Source organism: Cyberlindnera jadinii (genome assembly GCF_001661405.1).
Source record: "Cyberlindnera jadinii NRRL Y-1542 unplaced genomic scaffold CYBJAscaffold_8, whole genome shotgun sequence".
NCBI lineage: Eukaryota > Fungi > Ascomycota > Saccharomycetes > Phaffomycetales > Wickerhamomycetaceae > Williopsis > Williopsis jadinii.
The window spans coordinates 423,804-438,900 of record NW_017963659.1 but is presented as its reverse complement, the minus strand read 5'-3'; the positions used below and the strand labels follow the sequence as shown (position 1 = coordinate 438,900).

The window sequence follows — 15,097 nt, the reverse complement described above, 5'->3', positions numbered from 1 at the left end:
TACTAAGATATTTATTTGCTCTTCTGCCATTGCGGTGCATATACAGACGAGTTAATTTTTTGCTTTCAAAGCTGAGGGCAAGGACTAAGGAAAGAGCAAATTCTTTTCAGCTACATCATATTGTTGTTGTGTATGATGAAAAGAGCAACTTGGCCTGTAACACAGGTTGATAGAACAGCAGCTAAGCAGCAGCGACTGGATTTGTACGGATTGACGGGAAATACCGGTTGTGATTTGCAATACAGCCATTGTGAATGTTAGGCGTTGATATTCTAGTTTTAAACTTAAACAATACATCTATTTCCCCCTTTTGTTTCGAGCTTTTCGTCTTTTGGTTGCACAGCTTGTACAGCAGCCAAGATGACCACCTTTCTCTATGTACATTGTAATGATTTGCGGCTGGATGGACTGCTTTTTTGGTAAGTTAGAAACGGATGCTCTGGAGCTTAAGCCCAGCTGTTGGTGCGCACTATCAATTCTGCCAACTCTTCAAGCAGTTGCTTGTCAACCTCCGAAAATCCATCCAAATCGAGACAGTCAAGGTCAATGACACCAATCGTCTGACCTTCCTTGACCAGAGGAACGACAATCTCCGACTTGGTTTCCCCGTCGCATGCGATATGCCCTGGGAACTCTTCAACATTGGCAACCACTTGTGTCTCTCTAGAGCTGGCTGCTGTACCACACACACCTTTACCGAAACTAATGGTTTGGCACGCAACCTTCCCCTGGAAAGGACCCAGAATCAGCTGCGCATGGTCCTTGGGATCCAGAACATAGAACCCAGTCCAATTGACATTGACGTTTAGCGAATGGTAAGCGTGCCATAGTAGAGACGAGGCATTCGACAGATTGCATACCCAGTTGTCCTGGCCATCGCTGAGGGCCTTGTACGACTCCAACAAGTGCCCCAGAGTCTCTGCGCGATCAGAGCTCGAGAAGGACGAATAATCAGCGTGGTGTGCCATCGTCCAATGCTGTTTCACAGTCAGAGCCTCTTCACACCAATTGGAAGCTGGCAGAGTTGTAATTAACTGTTGATCACCAGCGAAGAAAAAACTGTGGCTTCATCTTATTCTGCCAGACAAGCACGGAAAATGTTCCGCTAAGCGCACATCGCCTTGGGGCTTCCCTGTTCCCCTGCGTCTGTCTCTCCAGCCTGGCGATGCTATGAGTGCTTGCTATGAGTGCTTGCTACGATAGCTTTCTACGATAGCTTTCTACGAGTGATTGGTACAGCAATTGCGTTCAATTGTGGTATAAAAGTGGTGAATAAGCAGCGTCACCTCTTCGAGGCGACTCTGCGTTGGAGAAGCCGTTCAACAAAGAAGAAAAAGGGAGAAGGGCTGGACGTTGACGAAGTAGAAGCAGTAGGCACTCACAAGTCGACCAAAATCTTGTTAAGAAGAGCCTTGACCTGACCTTGTGGGGTAGTAGGAGCAGTGTAGTCGACGGAGAACACGGAGACTGGGGAGTAGCAGTCATAGGAATCCAGCACAAGATCCTCGGAAGGCAAAGAAGCGTCACCGTTGTAAGCCATCTGAACACCAAGAGCTGAGAGGACGTCACTCTTGAACAAACCACTGGTTTCGTTGTACTTCAAGCCAAGGGTGATGGCCTTCTCACCAGTCAATCTTGAGAAGGTGAACTTTGGATCTTGGCACCCGGTCTTGGAGTCAGTGGAGACCAATGGGAAGTTAACGTTGAGACCGGTTCCGATAGGCAAAAGCACCTCGTTCTCACCTTGTGCTTCGAACAAGGTGTCGACAAACTCCACCATCTTGGAGCCGTAAATGTTTTGTGGGTCGTTTGGATCCTCGTTCAAGGAGTCCTTGTAGAAGGAGTTGTTGGTGTTGGAACCTGAGAAGGCAACAGCTGGGTAGCCTCTGTAGACGGCGTTGTAGGTGGCTCCAATGGTACCAGACAAGGTATAGAAGTCGTCTGGGTTGGTTCCCTGGTTTGGACCAGCAACAACAAGGTCAATGCTGGTGTTGGCGAAGTAGTTTGGCAACAGATAGTCAAAGGCAAAGGCGACACAGGCTGCTGGAGTAGCGTTGAAGTACCAGATGTGGTCGTCAAAGTCCTCGTGGCCCCAGGCTGGGTCACCAGCCTTCTTGTAGTGGAACTGATCGTCGTGGAAGAGGGTGTCGGTGTATGAGAACATGAAGGTACCACCGTAGCCGGATCTCTGCTCAGCAGGCGCAACCAGGTAGACGTTGTGGCCAGCCTTGGTGAGCTCGTTGTAGGCAGCTCTAATACCTGTGGCTAACCAACCGTCATCGTTGGTCAAGAGGATGTTCTTAGCTGAAGCAGCGGAGGCACAAGCGAGCGTAACGAGGGCAGAGAGTTGCATCACGGTGTCTAATCAAGAGGATTGATGTTGTTGGACACTCCAGGACTACGACATCTACACAATGCGGAGCATCCACCCCGATATTTATACCTCGAGCAGTGACCATGCTCTGGGTGGCCATGCTCTGGGTGGCCACGCTCTTGGTGGCTACATTCTGAGTGGCCACGCTCTTGGTGGCCACGATCACTCGCAACAAGAACGTTGGTCCGTACAGCAAATGCATTGATCGCTGGACAGACGCAACACCGATCACACGTGTATAACCCCTAAAGATCACCTCAACAAACGGGGTTCAATTGGCCCAATTTGCCCTCGTACATCTCCACGTTTGATTGAGATCCTCCTTGGACTGCACGGAATACATGTGCATACGTCTCAGGCACGTCTGCGGTTGGTGAAGCACCTTTGTATCAACTGTTGCCAAGGGCATCGGCTTCGTATATTTCCCACAATGCTCCAAGCAGTGATGTGTCAAGCATTTAACCTTCAGCAAATCCAAAAGGCTAAATATCGAGGGTCAGTAGCCTTTGGCCCTAGCCATGGACTTGAAGCACAGCTCTTATTGGCAAAAGATGGACGATCTGCTACAGGGCACCTGAGATTCCCGGTTGATGCACCTACTGATGTACTAATTGGGAAATGAAAGGGAAAACGTGGGCAATCACATAGCCATGAACTAGTCGCAGACCGCATATCCGTATATTTTACTGCTACATTCAACATTACTCTTCTAGCATGAGGTGTCGTTACTTGTATTTCTCAACAATTTCACCCGATGAGTGGCCATCATTGCGAGCACGTTGATGCTATGCAAGAATTTACCATCCGTGGTTCTAATTGGCCTGTTCTGATATACAACCGTCTGCAATGGTGATGGTCTCAAGTAGGTCTGTCCAGAATTGTCTAACGTCAATGTCAAACACCACTGAGACTCCCCGTGGTCCACCGCGTGAGACAGTGTCGTCGCATGCTGCCGATATCATCTTACCCTCGTGCTCTCCATGCTCGTCAACGTGTATCTCCAGCTGTTGGGAGTTTAGACCACAGTCACGCAGGTGATATACTTGCATCAACACGTAGACAGCCACGGGGTCGTGGATAGGAGGCCCTCTGTCAAAGCCTTGTGCCTCCTTGTAGGTGCTTGCGAAGAAGGTGATGAGATCGTAAATCATTGTTCTAAAAGCAGTGGTGTTTGGTTCGTTCAAGATCTTCTTCTGGACAGAATCGTCACACAGCACCTTATGCGTAACGTCCAGTGGACAGACAACCACTTTGGGCTTCAGCTCCGGGTCCTCCAGTACAATGTTTGCAGCATGAGGGTCGTCATAGATGTTGAACTCGGCCTCGTTAGGGTTAACGTTATACACATGGATGCCTCCTCCCATTATACTCAGCGTGTGTAACTTGGCCTTTGCTTCTGGGTACTTCTTAATCAGTTTGGCAACGTTAGTCAGTGGACCAACGGCACACAACGCCAATTGGCCTTCATGTTCACAGATAGCTCTATACATCGCGTCCAACATTGCTTCCTCATCGCCAACGGAATTCACAGTCGCACCAGCTGGCTGGGGGATCCTTATGCCACCAAGTCCATTGGAACCGTGGATTCCCGGGGCATAATGAGGCTCCTTTTCCAATGGCTTGGAGCTACCAACGTACACAGGGACGTCGGTCCTTCCAAAGGCCGTCATCATCGCCAATGCGTTGTTGGTGGTATTCTCCAAGCTGGCATTGCCATACGTTGTCGAAACACCAACCAAGTTGTAACACGGATGGAAGGACGCCAAAAGCAGGGCAATGGTGTCATCGTGTCCTGGATCACAGTCGATCCAGACAGGAATAGTGACCGTCATTACCGGGGAACTTGTCAATTGAGTCCGATGAGAGAGAGATGAGACAGCCCGGTACTAAATGCTTTTTCTATAGATAGCTGGAGGTGCTCGCGGAGTTACCCGGAGATACAGGGAGATACAGGAAATTACACGGCATTACCCGGAGATACAGGGAGATACAGGAAATTACACGGCATTACACGGAATTACAGGGAATTACACGGAGTTTACAGAAGCCATCGATGCATCATCATTGATGGGATTATACACTTACACCTTTCTCTCTTCTGACAGGGAGAACATGCCCTTCAGAGTATTGGAAATGGACACAGGAAGGTCTGCTTCCTCGTTGTCGACGTGCGATCCCAGCTGCTTTGCCTCTTTATCCCTAGCGATGAGGTAGCCTCTGAGAACCCATAGAGTCATGGAGCTTGCGAAATAAACCATACCACAGTATATTGCTGGATCTCTGTACTGTAAGGGGCTGTGTGATTGACCCTGTGGTGGTGAGCTTCTTAGCTGGAGCCCAATAATTGGTGAAACCATGCCGAAGGCACCAATGAAACACCATGCCATTGACATGGCAACGTCCAGCTTTCTCAGCCCAACCACTCTGGCCCCGATGGCAGGCAATGAGACCCAGATCGTGCCCATTAGCCCTCCTGCTATCAGTGAGAATACAATTGCCGTTGCCAGATTCCTTGCTGGGATCCACATGGCCCAGCAGAATATAGCAACCACTAGCTGTGCGAATATACCAGCTGTGATTGTCCCAAACATATCGCACAGCTTGCCCACTGCTGGACGGCCAAAGATGATGCCAACGGAAACCATACATGCAACTACTGAACCCTGGTGGCTCGAATAACCAAGTGAAATGGTGAAGTCGGACATGCTGTAGAGGATGACAACATATCCTAAGAGTGTTGTGGAAATGTAGAACAACATCAGCCAATAGCCTGGATAGCTGAACATCTTGAATTCCCAGACTTTCATCGAGATTTGGATATGCTTATCCCTTGGCCTGATCAACACAACTCCTATGACGTTACACACTGCACATATGATCGATTGTATTATCAATGCCCATCTCAGGCTCAAATGCTTGATCATGGATTCCACTGCCAAATTGAACACAACACCACCAACGCCAGAGCCTGCAGCTGATAGTGCCTGTGCAGTAGATCTCTTCTTTCTAAACCACTGAGCCAAGAGCGTCGTTCCCGGTATACATATCATCCCCATTCCGATTCCTATCATGACACCCTGTGTAAGGTAAACTTCCCAGAGCTTTGTCGAGAAGGCAGCAAGAATGGTGCCAGTAAACTGGAGAAGTGCACCTGCTGCAATCACAGTACGAATGCCTGAGACTCTCAGCAGTACCCTGACCAACGGGCCCATCACTAGGCCTGAGCCAAAGGCCAGTCCACCAATTGCAGCGTAATCCAGCCTTCCAGCGTCGGAGAACCTATCGTTCTTCAGGTAATTGGCCAAATAGATGGAGTAACCAGAATTGGCAGCCCATGTTCCAAAATTCAAGAAGAAGACACCAGCGCAGACAAACCATCCGTAGCCACCATCTGGGATCTCGATGATGTTGCCTACAGCAGCTGTGACTTCCTTTTCAGGGTCTTGCTTCTCTCCGGGAGTAGATCGATTCGATAGTTCAGTAGACATAGAATCCGTGTGTCTGATGAGATGGCAAGAACGTCAATGATGTCGAGCAACGGCTTCAATCACGCTCTTCTTATAAGCACAGCTTCAGGCTCCACACGTCGGAGTTAGCTGGGTGCACATCCCTCTAAAACCATACGTGTACACCTGTTTTCCCCCACCATTCTCCCCCTTTGAATCACAATTGCGTCGTACGAACGGTGATGTCCACCTCGAAGACATTGCCGAAGGCTCACGGTTGTTCCATTTAGGGCTGCAATCGCCGAGATATTCACGTAAGTCCTTGTTTTTCCGGTTTATCGCCGTTTATCTCCAGGCGCTCATCTCCACCGAAGTCGGTGTACTTCCGTGTAACTCCGTGTTGTTCCGTGTTATTCCGTCAACAATGTATTTGATTCAATGTTCACTCTCTTTCCTTCTCTGTTTCAACTTCAACAGGTGCCAACAGAATGTTTGTCTAAGCCATAGTTTTCTGTCCTCTGAGAGTTGAAGCATGTCTCTCGGTGCACCCATGAACTGAACGGGCAGTATGAGCTCGCTATTCTTTTCGTGACCCTAACTTATTTGCTTCGTTGTTTCTCGCTACGAGGTAGCCTCTCAACACACATAGGGTCAATGCACTTACGAAGGAGACAAATCCATAGTGTATTACAGGATTTCAACACTATGACGGACTGTAATCACCGTAATCTACTGGATTGCCTCTTCAGTTCCAAGCCTATCACGGGTGGCAGCTACGCCTACACCTCGGATGGACCTCCAAGCAATTGACGTTGCAACTACTAGCCTCGTCAGCCCAGCAACTCGGAAACCATCCACAAACCCTTCAATCATGTAAATTCATCTCTTCACCATCAGCCCTTGATATTTCCAACCAGACATCTAAAACACTACACCGGCACAGGGCCTCAATATGGGAAATCGTTCATTAGCTTTTGAAAGCACGTTTCTGTTGCACTTTAATTTTCCTTCTCTCTATGGAGAAACATCCAGTATATAAGACATGGGTTCGTTGAAATCACAGAGCACCCAGATAATCCTCCTTTATACTTCCAATTGCATAGATGGCATTCACGTCAGCTCTGGTACCAACAATTTTAAGCCTCACCCTGCTACCCTTCTCAATGATTTGGTCGTCAGACTGATAAGCTGGAGGATTGGCAGCAGGGTTGAAAGACATGTCAGGTGGGATCAAATGCGTCGACACGAACACGCTCAGCGGACCAACATCAACAAAGAACCCCAGCTTGCTCACCTGTGACACCGTACCATCCACAACCTCACCTTTGAACGGCTTCCACACCACAGCTCGGTACTTCACCTCAAACTCAGCTGAACCGTCGCCCGGGATGATCGTGCCCTTACCAATATCAATCGACATACAATCCAGCACACACATGATATAGCCAAATTTACCCGTACAAGACCCTTCAACCTCGTTTAGAAGCTTTGTCCGTAAGAACTGTGTCATCTGTGGGCCGAAGAACGATGGGTGCAGCGTTACCGTCAGCGAAAGATCTTTGAGGAAAAACATTATGCGCAGTGTGTGTGTGTTATGATAGAGTGGTGGCTTCTAAACAACGTTGTAATGCAAGTGGGCGGGTGGGGGAACAACGAGAAGCACAGTTGGAGTGTCTATAAGGAGAGAATGAAGGGGAGTGTCACGGATGCAATTGCTTCTGGCTTCGGACAATGCGATGGGTCGGTAAACAGAGCAGTCGAAAGCAACCGTTGGTGTGTCTTTGTTGACGTTGTTTACGTTGTTTACGTTGAAGTTTTCGACGCTTTTCGTTTTTTCCCCTTCGCTAACCCAAAAGGGCTTTCTCTGCATAACCGCTGAGAAAAATGCAGCCACGGTATGTGACACTTGTGCAGTGATCTTAGGCCCCTCGGCGGCACTTTTTTTTCGCTCTCTTCAACAGACGAGGCATCAGAGGGCAGAGGAGAGAACAGCGGAGGCAGACAACAGAGAACACCGGCCAGGATGTCGCAGAGAATTGGTAGAACCGGTATCAGCGTTGCTAGGGTATGGCACCACGTTGATGTTGCCAAGGACGATAGAACTTTAGGGCGTCTTGCGTCGAGCATTGCGATCACTCTGGTTGGAAAGCACAAGCCAACCTTCGACAAGACATTGGACCAAGGTGACTACGTTGTTGTCACGAACTGCGCTCAGCTGAAGATCACAGGAAACAAGTTTGAGGATAAGGAGTACTGGAGACACTCGACCAAGCCGGGCTCGCTGGTGCTGACCCCTATGAAGAAGATGGCACAAGATAAAGGGTTTGGGGAGTTGTTGAAGAAGGCCGTTAGTGGAATGCTTCCAAAGAACTCTTATAGAAAGACAAGATTGGCCAGACTCAAGGTGTTTGATGGATCAGAGAACCCATACAAGCAGAACATAGTGGCATATGCTGATGAACAACCGTTGGTTGTGCAGAAGCTTAAGGAGTTGGAGTCGCAAAAGTAGAAAAGTTGATTCCAGCCATGTAAATAGAAGTGTTTACTCATACTGAGCACGTACATAAAGATTAAAAATGAAAATAACTTTTTTTATTCGGAATTGTATGTGATTTTTTCTCTTTATTCAATCATCTTCATATGATACAGTCAGTAAGAGGGATGTCTCATCTTTGTAGACGTCTCAAAATGCAACAGAACGATCTGTGTATAGACGTGGTGCAATGTTCATGGCCATAAGCTCTTGGAATAATAACTTTGCAGCATATGGAATGTGGATCTGATAGATATCAATCTTGTTCTTACACCCACGACATTCGAACTGATTGTGCTTGAGCTTTGCAATCACCGACATCAAACCACAGACACCACAGATGTGTACTCTAAATGCATCAGAAGCCTCCATCAATCTCTCCTTCAAGAAGGATGCTGCACCATGCGCAATCATACAATCACGTTCCATTTCACCGAAACGTAAACCACCATCTCTCGAACGACCTTCTACAGGTTGTCTGGTCAAGATTTGCACTGGACCTCTAGCTCTAGCATGGATCTTATCATCAACCATATGTCTCAAACGTTGATAATAGGTTGGTCCAAAGAAAATCTGTGCCATAAGTTTCTTACCTGTGTGACCGTTGTACATAACTTCAAATCCTCTGGATTGATATCCATTCTCACGAAGTAGATTGGAGATCTGTTCCACAGTGACAACAGAGAAAGGTGATGCATCACCTTCAAAACCGGAAATGGCAGAAACCTTTGAAAGTAAACACTCAATCAAATGCGCAACAGTCATACGAGATGGAATAGCATGCGGATTTATAATCAAATCCGGAACAATACCTTCTGCACTAAATGGCATATCCTCACGACGATATGTAACACCAATAGTACCCTTCTGACCGTGACGGGATGCAAACTTGTCACCAATTTGGGGAACCTTGGTTGTTCTCATACGAACTTTAACAAACTTCAAACCTTCTTGGTTCGTAGTTATTAACACCTGATCAACAATACCATTTTCAGTGGATCTCAAAGGTGTTGATGCATCACGTTTCGTATGATATACTGTACGTTGACCCAATTCCTCTGTGTCTGGTGGAATTGGAGTGGTTTTACCAATAATGATATCCTCACCAGAAACTCTAACACCTGGCGCAATCAAACCATCATCGTCCAACTTTTCATATGTACCGTGTTTCAATCTTAATGTATTTGAACGGTTTGGCTTCTCAAACTCTTCCACAACAGACATACCAACTCTCTTCTCCTGATCCATATATGATCTGAAGAATAAAGATCTGAACAAACCTCTGTCGATACTAGATTGATTCATGATCATGGAATCTTCTTGGTTATAACCAGAGTAACATGCAATGGCGACAATAGCATTTTGACCAGCTGGTAATTCTCTAAACTTCAAATACTCCATTGATCTTGTAGTAGCCAAAGGTTTCTGTGGATAGTAAAGAATATTAGCCATGGTATCCATACGGACACTATAGTTGGTTAAGAACACACCCATGGCTTGCTTACCCATGGCAGATTGGTATGTGTTACGTGGGGACTGGTTATGATCTGGGAATGGAATGATAGATGCCGCAACACCAAGAATCATGGAAGGATGAATTTCACAATGCGTGTAAGTATGTGACGATGTTTTAGTGTTGATACGTTCACTTGGATTCGATGTGTCAGTTGATAAATCGTTGTCTGGGATCAAATCCTCTGGTGACATAGCAATCATAATTGTTTCCTCTTCTTCAGCGTCCACGTACTCCACAATACCTTCACTCAACAAGTTGGTCCATGTGTAAGGGGTAAAGTTGTGAGCATCATACTCCTCCGGTTCGAGTTCATTTTCGTATTGTTCTGAGTCCAAAAGACGACTAACGTGCTCTTTCTTCAATGCCAACTCCTTTTCACCTGTTTCCAAATTGTCCTCAACAATGAAAAGTGGTCTATAGACTCTACCAGCGTCGGTAAACACCTTGAATTCTTTTTCACGGATATCTCTGATAATAGAAACTTCTGGGGACATTTCTCCATTTCTTCTTAGCGATCTCATTGTTTCGGTCAACTTGGCTGGGTCTCTGTGAATACCGTGCCAGACACCATTGACAAAGATCTTAGTTGCTGTGGAGTCTCTCTCTTTACGTGGTTCGTACTCCTCTAATGGTTCCATACCCCATTCCTCCAAGAAGTATAAGATTGGATCGGAACCAGAACCAACAGAGATACATGTCATGAGCGACAAGTTCTTCACCAAACCACACGCTTGACCTTCAGGAGTCTCAGCAGGACAGACAAGACCCCAATGGGTATTATGCAATTGACGTGGTTTAGCCAACTTACCATCACGTCCAATTGGTGTATTAGTTCTTCTCAAATGGGAAAGTGTAGAAGAATAGGTATATCTGTTCAAAACTTGTGAAACACCAGCTCTTGAGCTCATGGCCTTCTTTTGTTCACCCCAGTTACCAGTTGCCAAGGAGTACTTAAGACCCGATGTGATGGTCGTTGCCTTAACGGCTAATTTCAAGTTGAAGTCATCGCCAGTCTCAACAGATCTCTGCATATAACGGTAGATGTCTCTAGTCAATTTTCTAAACAGAATTCTGAAAAGATTAGCCAACAAAGGACCCGCCAAGTCTAATCTCTTCTTACCGAAATGATCACGGTCATCTTGTGGTTTTCTATCCAGGGCACAAAGCAATAAACGGTTCACCATGTAACCCAGGAAGAAGGCTTTTCTTGATTCGAAGCCTTCCTTTTGGGTAATATGTGGCAAGAATTCCTTTTGTAAAATGTCCTTTGCGTATTGAATACGTTTTTCTCTACGGATACCCAGTGCATTACCACGACGACCGATAAAGTCCAAGGCAACTTCACGGTCCTGGATAACAAATGCCTCCTCGACACAAGGTTTCAACATTTCGAACATCTGCCAATCGTTTTCATCATAACAGATATGTTCCAAGATATCACCATCTGGAACGATACCCAAGGCTCTAAACACAATCACGATTGGGATATCCTGTTTGATGTAAGGTAACGTTGCCTTGATTGTTCTGCCTGATCCTTTATCATCACGACCATAAAGCTTGATCTGCATGGAACTAATCAGTCTAGAACCCTTTTCCAGTGCGGAACGAATCTCTGCAACGTGTGAGATTGGTGATGGTGCCGACTTCTTAAACACTTGGACAATGTTTGCAGCCGAACGTTCTTGTGCGATTAAAACCTTCTCAGAACCGTTAATGACGAAGTAACCACCCATATCGAATGGACACTCCTTCAAAGAGTACAATTCGGTTTCGTTCAAGTCTCTCAACAGACAATACTTGGATCTCAACATGATTGGGACTCTTCCAATGTAAACTTTCTTATCCACCTGTTCCTCTTTGACTTCATCTGGTAACGCCCTCCATTCATTTTCATCATCGCGCTTCTCATAAGTAACCTTGTCCATTTCAACGAATAACGGAGATGCATACGTCAGGTTACGGAGTCTAGCCTCCTGTGGGAACATCTGTGTCGTGGTACCATCGGATTCTGTCATCGTAGGTCTTGATAAAAAGATCTTACCGAATGAGATTTCATACTTTCTATTGACGTTATCGGCCTCAGTTATATGTTGAGCAGGTTGTTCCAAAATCAGCGTGGAGTCCTCCCACACAAGCTCTTGGATAGACGTATGGATGAACTCATCAAACGAATCCAATTGTTGGGAGACCAAACCCTTCTCCTTGAAGAAAGCGGAAATCACCGCCCAACAGTCCTGGGCGGTAATCTCGTTACCTTCCTCAAGCGCATATGGATCTTCCTCAACGTCAGACATCTCTGTTTCAGATAGCTCTTCCTCTTTTGCTTGATCACACCACTGGCTGATACAAATAATCACGAGGTACGATGTATACCTCTATATATATTACTCTGTGTCGGTGAAAGTACGTCAATGAATGTCTCCTCTATGAACACGGCAAGCCACACAGATACGAAGAAACTCCGAGCAGTAAATCAAAAGAAGCAAAGGAGAACAGAAGATATAAACAAAAACACGATGTGCCGCCCTGTGTGTTTACCCTTTGTATGACGTCTTCCGACAAGGTGGTGGTTCCTTTGTTTTGATTTTGAAGATTCTCTTTTGTGGTTTTTTTTGCCTTTGCAATTTGTTTTGCAATTGTCGGCGGCTAATTTTTCGCTGACGGGGGAAAAAAAAAAACCACAAAAACGAAAACCGCGATTGAACCGGTTACCCGGCACACCCAAACACCACACTCTCCTGGTGTGTATGTTTTTTTTTCTCGTAGATTCTGCCCGGTTTTTGTGTACATTGGAAAATTTGTCCACTGTGTAACTCGTTGGAAGCTTGTTGAAAGCTCATTGCCAAAGGTTCTACACACAGTTCAACAACCGCTTTGCGCAATGCCTAGAGTCGTTCCACAAGTGGCTGATGCCATGAAGAGTGGGAGCAGATCGCTCGCCACTGCCGTGAGCCCTTCAAAGCACCTGGATCTTGTGAACAAGGCGAAGAAGTTCCAAGTGACGACGAAGCATTCTGAGAAGCTTCTCAAGCTTAACCAGGCTTCCATAGATAAAGGTGAGGCCCACTTCAGAGTTGGTGAGAATAAGCAGTATTTCCCTACTGCCAGAGTGATCTTGCTGCGTCCTAACGCGAAACACACACCTTATCAGGCCAAGTTCATCGTACCAAAGGGTTTCAACAGATTTGACCTCAGGGACTACCTATACCATGTCTATGGCTTGAGGGCTTTCAACATCACCACACAGCTGCTCCATGCACCATACACAAGAACAGGTAATGCGGTGGCACGTTATAGAACGGGTCAAATCAAGAAGATGACCATCGATATGCTTGAACCATTTGTCTGGCCAGAGGAGCCGGAGAACAAAGACGCATGGAACGTTGACTTCTTCAAGGAGTTGGAGAAGTACTCGGAACAGAAGCAGGCATTTGGATCTGATAAACTGAAACAAGGGACCGCATTTGGAGGTATCCTTGGTCCTTACAAGCACAAACCAGAACCTTTCATTCCAAAGAAGCTGAAGAGCCAATTGCTCAACGAGAAGAACAAGGCTAGAATGAAGGCTGATAGAGCTGATGAGGTTGACCTTGTGACCAAGTACTTGGGATTATAATGCCACCTTGTGAAGAAGATAAATATGAAATACTCTTGTAAATAAGTACACAGACAAAAAATGCCAATACAGGTGATGGATTCATTTCTACAATGTTGCATGGAATAAACTGGAGACATCAATTTCAACTGTAACTAGAAGCTATGGACTGGTCTTCAAGGCTTCAATCCCAAGGATTCTCTTTGAGACTTGGAACCTGGAACAAAGACTGGAGGCGCACCCAGCGAAGTGACTCTTGTACCGTGTCTTGGGTCTTCTTCATCGTCATAGTCATCAATGGCATAATGTGCACTGATTCTGTTATCCCAGATGGCTGAAGCTCCCAATGAACGGTCCTGGGTTTCGTTGGCCCATGTGAATCTCACTTGGATGTCCAAGTTCTTCTCCAACACTTCGTACAAATAGTTTAAGACGACTCTGGATTCTTCTGGCTCCAAATCCTTGATTCTCAAGGTGTGTCCTCTATTGACGAACAATGCCTTCCATCCAGTCACTGGATGAGTAACAACCAGTGGATGTTCTCTTTCAATATGCTTCGGACCACCCAGAATATTGTTCTTGTCGTAATACTTGTTCTGAGATCTGTGGACAGCCACCTTACCATCCAAGAACTTCTGGAACTCTGGAGAGAGCTTATCATAAGCAGCATACCCAGAGGTCCATGCGGTATCACCACCGAACTTTGGAATGGCATCCAAATGGAGGTGCGTGATGGAAGGTCCACGGAACTCATGGTCCAAATCGGTATGCCAAATGGCACCACCTCTTTGCTTAAAGGTCACATCACGGTTTCTTCTGTTGAACTTACCCCAAATCGTGGTCAAGCCAGTTGGACCCTCGACACCTGGAAGTGGAACTTGGCCAGCCAGTGGATGCTTCTCCACGTTGTTACCAAAGAACTGGCCAATCTCCAATTGCTTCTGCGGAGCCAGATCTTGGTTTCTGAAGAACACAACCACTCTTTCAGAAACCAGAAGAGCCAGCTCGTCCAGTTCCTTCTCGTTCAACTCGCTGAGTTGCACTCCAACAAGCTCGGTGCCGACATACTTTGTCAGGTGTCTGACCTCTTTGGCCTTTGCAAAGAGCGCCTTCTTCTCGGGATCAGCATTCACACCTCTCTCAACGTAGTCTGGGTCAGGCCCGTTTCTGATCTTCTCAGCTTCGTCCAAGAACAATGTCAACTTCTCCGGTCTCTTTGGATAGCCCTTGGAGATGTCAATACCGTACTTTTCGAAGCGGCGCTTAGTTGTCTCTGGCAGCTCAGAGGAGTAATCATCGCCAAAGCCATCCTTCAAGCCATCAGCGTTGGTGAGCTTAACCTGAATGCTCTGTCCGAGTTGTGGTGATCCTTCTCCCTTGAGGACAAGCTTGCTGTACTTGTCTACGATATCGTTAACCTGAGTCTCTGATGTAACGCTTGGTGCCATGTTGCTTATGTGTGTGTGTTTCTATGCTCTTCCACTACTTAACATGACACATCACCTCGTGTTAGATTCGAAGGCACTTATATATGAGCAGTACAACTCCGCATCCACACTTTTCAGCTTTGTCATCATCCATGGTCATGTGGTTCTTTGCCAATTCCTCGTGAGAACTGTGTCAAGCATCTGAG

The 15,097-nt window shown here is 46.5% G+C and overlaps 9 protein-coding genes across 9 annotated transcripts; 2 read left to right on the top strand and 7 right to left on the bottom strand.

Annotated features, from left to right (window-relative positions):
* Positions 1–301: 301 nt before the first annotated feature.
* CYBJADRAFT_168186 (L-methionine (R)-S-oxide reductase) lies at positions 302–1,013 on the bottom strand. Its single transcript, XM_020215251.1, has one exon. It carries the CDS (start codon positions 966–968, stop codon positions 447–449), a length of 522 nt encoding a protein of 173 aa, XP_020070163.1. The 5' UTR covers positions 969–1,013; the 3' UTR covers positions 302–446.
* Positions 1,014–1,243: 230 nt separating this feature from the next.
* Positions 1,244–2,433, bottom strand: CYBJADRAFT_168183 (sure-like protein). The gene has a single exon (XM_020215250.1). The coding sequence runs from the start codon at positions 2,351–2,353 to the stop codon at positions 1,379–1,381; it is 975 nt and encodes a 324-aa protein (XP_020070162.1). The 5' UTR covers positions 2,354–2,433; the 3' UTR covers positions 1,244–1,378.
* Positions 2,434–3,007: 574 nt separating this feature from the next.
* On the bottom strand, positions 3,008–4,217 carry URH1 (trifunctional uridine nucleosidase/nicotinamide riboside hydrolase/nicotinic acid riboside hydrolase). Its single transcript, XM_020215249.1, has one exon. The coding sequence runs from the start codon at positions 4,204–4,206 to the stop codon at positions 3,187–3,189; it is 1,020 nt and encodes a 339-aa protein (XP_020070161.1). The 5' UTR covers positions 4,207–4,217; the 3' UTR covers positions 3,008–3,186.
* Positions 4,218–4,420: 203 nt separating this feature from the next.
* On the bottom strand, positions 4,421–6,051 carry CYBJADRAFT_168181 (MCT family MFS transporter). The gene has a single exon (XM_020215248.1). The coding sequence runs from the start codon at positions 5,860–5,862 to the stop codon at positions 4,456–4,458; it is 1,407 nt and encodes a 468-aa protein (XP_020070160.1). The 5' UTR covers positions 5,863–6,051; the 3' UTR covers positions 4,421–4,455.
* An 826-nt stretch (positions 6,052–6,877) lies between these two features.
* RPB7 (DNA-directed RNA polymerase II subunit RPB7) lies at positions 6,878–7,393 on the bottom strand (the record flags this gene model as incomplete). Its single annotated transcript, XM_020212769.1, has 1 exon — positions 6,878–7,393. The coding sequence occupies one exon, from the start codon at positions 7,391–7,393 to the stop codon at positions 6,878–6,880; it is 516 nt and encodes a 171-aa protein (XP_020070159.1).
* A 440-nt stretch (positions 7,394–7,833) lies between these two features.
* On the top strand, positions 7,834–8,329 carry MRPL23 (mitochondrial 54S ribosomal protein uL13m; the record flags this gene model as incomplete). Its single annotated transcript, XM_020217525.1, has 1 exon — positions 7,834–8,329. The coding sequence occupies exon 1, from the start codon at positions 7,844–7,846 to the stop codon at positions 8,327–8,329; it is 486 nt and encodes a 161-aa protein (XP_020070158.1). The 5' UTR covers positions 7,834–7,843.
* Positions 8,330–8,343: 14 nt separating this feature from the next.
* RPB2 (DNA-directed RNA polymerase II subunit RPB2) lies at positions 8,344–12,473 on the bottom strand. Its single transcript, XM_020215247.1, has one exon. The coding sequence runs from the start codon at positions 12,161–12,163 to the stop codon at positions 8,504–8,506; it is 3,660 nt and encodes a 1,219-aa protein (XP_020070157.1). The 5' UTR covers positions 12,164–12,473; the 3' UTR covers positions 8,344–8,503.
* A 277-nt stretch (positions 12,474–12,750) lies between these two features.
* On the top strand, positions 12,751–13,485 carry MRP20 (mitochondrial 54S ribosomal protein uL23m; the record flags this gene model as incomplete). The annotated part of the gene is made up of 2 exons (XM_020217524.1): positions 12,751–12,816; positions 12,853–13,485. 2 exons carry the CDS (start codon positions 12,751–12,753, stop codon positions 13,483–13,485), a joined length of 699 nt encoding a protein of 232 aa, XP_020070156.1.
* A 155-nt stretch (positions 13,486–13,640) lies between these two features.
* CYBJADRAFT_177795 (TauD/TfdA dioxygenase family protein) lies at positions 13,641–14,912 on the bottom strand (the record flags this gene model as incomplete). The annotated part of the gene is made up of 2 exons (XM_020216887.1): positions 13,641–14,774; positions 14,805–14,912. The coding sequence occupies 2 exons, from the start codon at positions 14,910–14,912 to the stop codon at positions 13,641–13,643; spliced, it is 1,242 nt and encodes a 413-aa protein (XP_020070155.1).
* Positions 14,913–15,097: the final 185 nt, after the last annotated feature.